The following is a 2549-nucleotide window of genomic DNA, read 5'->3' as shown; positions in this document are numbered from 1 at the left end:
AAAAATACGACCTTGGAGAAACAAAACAATAGTAAATTACAAACATGCAAGCAGTTTAATTAAATAAAACATGTGTACACAAAATAATAAAACATGCAAAATTCCTTATCTCAAAACATGTAACTAAAATAAGCAATATCAGCACTTCTAATCTCTGTCTGTTTTCCTAGTCAAACAGGCCAAAAGCCCAACCAAATCTACTTTCACAAAGGACAGGGTCATCCCGTGACTAATGCAGAAGATCTGGGTTCTGTTCTGATAATGACTCATTGGGTGACCCTAAACTAGTGACATATCTTTCCAGTTACAGAATGAAGATGGTTCTGGAAAACACCTGGAGATATGAGGGTAAAAAACTGATTTTAAATGCAGGGCATTCATTTCCTTTCATAAAATTTATAACGATAAATTAGTGTTCTGTTGCTCAGTAAAAGAGGGCCTAAGTCTGCTAAGCATTGACTTCAGCATGGTCAGCTTTCCTGAGTAAGGCTTATTAATGTATAAGGGCTTGCAGGTTCCAAGCCAATATTCCTTTTATTTGTAACTACATATTTCTCTAGCTATTTCAGACTTTAGAATGTCATTTCTCTTTTAAGGGACATAGCTGCAAGGAACTGCCTGCTGACCTGCACAGGGGCAGATCGAGTTGCCAAAATTGGTGATTTTGGAATGGCCCGGGATATCTACAGGTAAGGTGACTGTTTGTAATTTCCAGTGTGTGGCTAGCCCAGGAGTGGGCAGTTATTTTGGCTGGGTCACTTAACGAGTTTTGATGAGTAAGGCTGTGTGAAGCTTTGGTCTGCGATTCGATTCAGAGAAGTTTCGGCCCGATTTGGAGGCCGAATCTCGAAATCCGAATCAAATCGCTAGAAGCTTAAAACTTTCTGAATCCATTTGGAGCCTCCAAATCGATTTGGAAAAGATTTGGAAGAGATTTGGCAATTCGGAAGGTGGTCTTTATGGGGAAACAGAGACTTAGAAGAGGGAGGGGAAGCAAGGGGGGAAGGACTGACATCTCTAGCTGGCCAGTGACTGTGATTTCTCCCTGACTGCCATTCCAATCACAGTGTCTGGGGGGAGGGACATAGAAACAGCATAAAAGCCTCTGTGTGCAGGCTTTTCTGTCCCTTTCCTGAGCTGTTCCTGCCTGAGCAACAGCATCTCAAAGGTACTGTGACTACTGGCCTGGCTTCCTAGCCAGTGGCCTGCTACTTTTTGCTGTTAGAAAGGATTGGGTAGGATATAGGTTAGCTTAGTTTCATAGTTTCATAGTTTCTAGGGTCAGAAGGGACCTGAGAAGATCATCTAGTCCAACCCCCTGCCATGGCAGGGAAGAGTACTGGGGTCAAACGACCCCAGCAAGGTGTTCATCTAACCTCCTCTTAAAAACCCCCAGGGTAGGAGTCTGCACCACTTCTCTTGGAAGTTGGTTCCAGACCCTAGCCGCCCTGACCGTGCAGTAGCGCCTCCTGATGTCTAACCTAAACCTACCCTCTGCCAGCTTGTGACCGTTATTCCTGGTCACTCCTGGCGGTGCTCGGGGGAACAGTGACTCCCCCAATGCCTGCTGATCCCCCCTGACTAATTTATAACAGGCCACAAGATCCCCCCTCAGCCTTCTCTTTTGGAGGCTGAACAGGTTCAGGTCCCATAGCCTCTCCTCACAGGGCCTGCCCTGCTGTCCCCTGATCATGCGAGTGGCCCTCCTCTGGACCCTCTCCATGCTGTCCACATCCCTCTTGAAGTGTGGCGCCCAGAACTGGATGCAGTACTCCAACTGTGGCCTGACCAGTGCCGCATAGAGGGGGAGGATCACCTCTTTGGACCTGCTCGAGATGCATCTGTGGATGCGTGACAAGGTGCGGTTTGCCTTCCTAACTGCCTCCCCACACTGCCGACCCTTGTTCATCTTGGAGTCAGTGATGACTCCAAGATCTTTTTCCGCCTCCGTGCTGACAAGAGGGGGTTCCCTAACCTGTAGGTGTGGTGCCAGTTGTTCCTCCCCAGGTGCATCACCTTGCACTTGTCTGTGTTGAATCCCATCCTATTCTCATCCGCCCACCCTTGTAACCTGTCTAGGTCTGATTGTAGTTCAGACCTAGACTAAGTTTAGCTTAGGTTAGCATCTCTCTACTTTACTACTTAACCAATTCATTTCTTTCAATTTATATTTGTTCTCTTTTTTTTTGCAATACTTTAAAAAAAGAAAGTTCAGTGTTTTCCCTGGCAATGTGATCCATCACTGTGCAGGGAAGCACACATTACAAACACTCCCACATCATAGAAGAAGTCAGATATTCATAGAAGAAGAAGAGATTTAGAATCAGATTATATATAATTATTAGTTCTCAATATTATTATAGTTAATTTACATACAGACTAAAGACAACACAGAAGTCAGAAAGAGATTCAGGTTGAGATTAACATACATAACACAGAACTCAGAGTCCCAGAAGAATAAGAATATTATTTTAGGTACACTACACAAAAGAACAACAAGAAGTTCTGGGGAGGCTCTTTTCAGCCAGACTGGCTGACCTGCTCCACCG

The 2549-nt window shown here is 44.9% G+C and overlaps 1 protein-coding gene across 1 annotated transcript in view; it reads left to right on the top strand.

Moving 5' to 3' along the window:
* LTK (leukocyte receptor tyrosine kinase) overlaps nucleotides 1-2549 on the top strand; it is a 200232-nt gene that overhangs the window by 182281 nt on the left and 15402 nt on the right. The window contains exon 25 of the mRNA XM_019519044.1: nucleotides 597-689. Within this exon, the coding sequence (XP_019374589.1) occupies nucleotides 597-689 (93 nt within the window). The remainder of the gene's footprint in view (nucleotides 1-596; nucleotides 690-2549) is intronic.

The sequence above is a fragment of the Gavialis gangeticus genome, unplaced genomic scaffold, assembly GCF_001723915.1.
Source record: "Gavialis gangeticus isolate Ggan-Ray unplaced genomic scaffold, GavGan_comp1, whole genome shotgun sequence".
NCBI classification, from domain to species: domain Eukaryota; kingdom Metazoa; phylum Chordata; order Crocodylia; family Gavialidae; genus Gavialis; species Gavialis gangeticus.
This window is presented reverse-complemented; position numbering and strand designations above follow the sequence as displayed.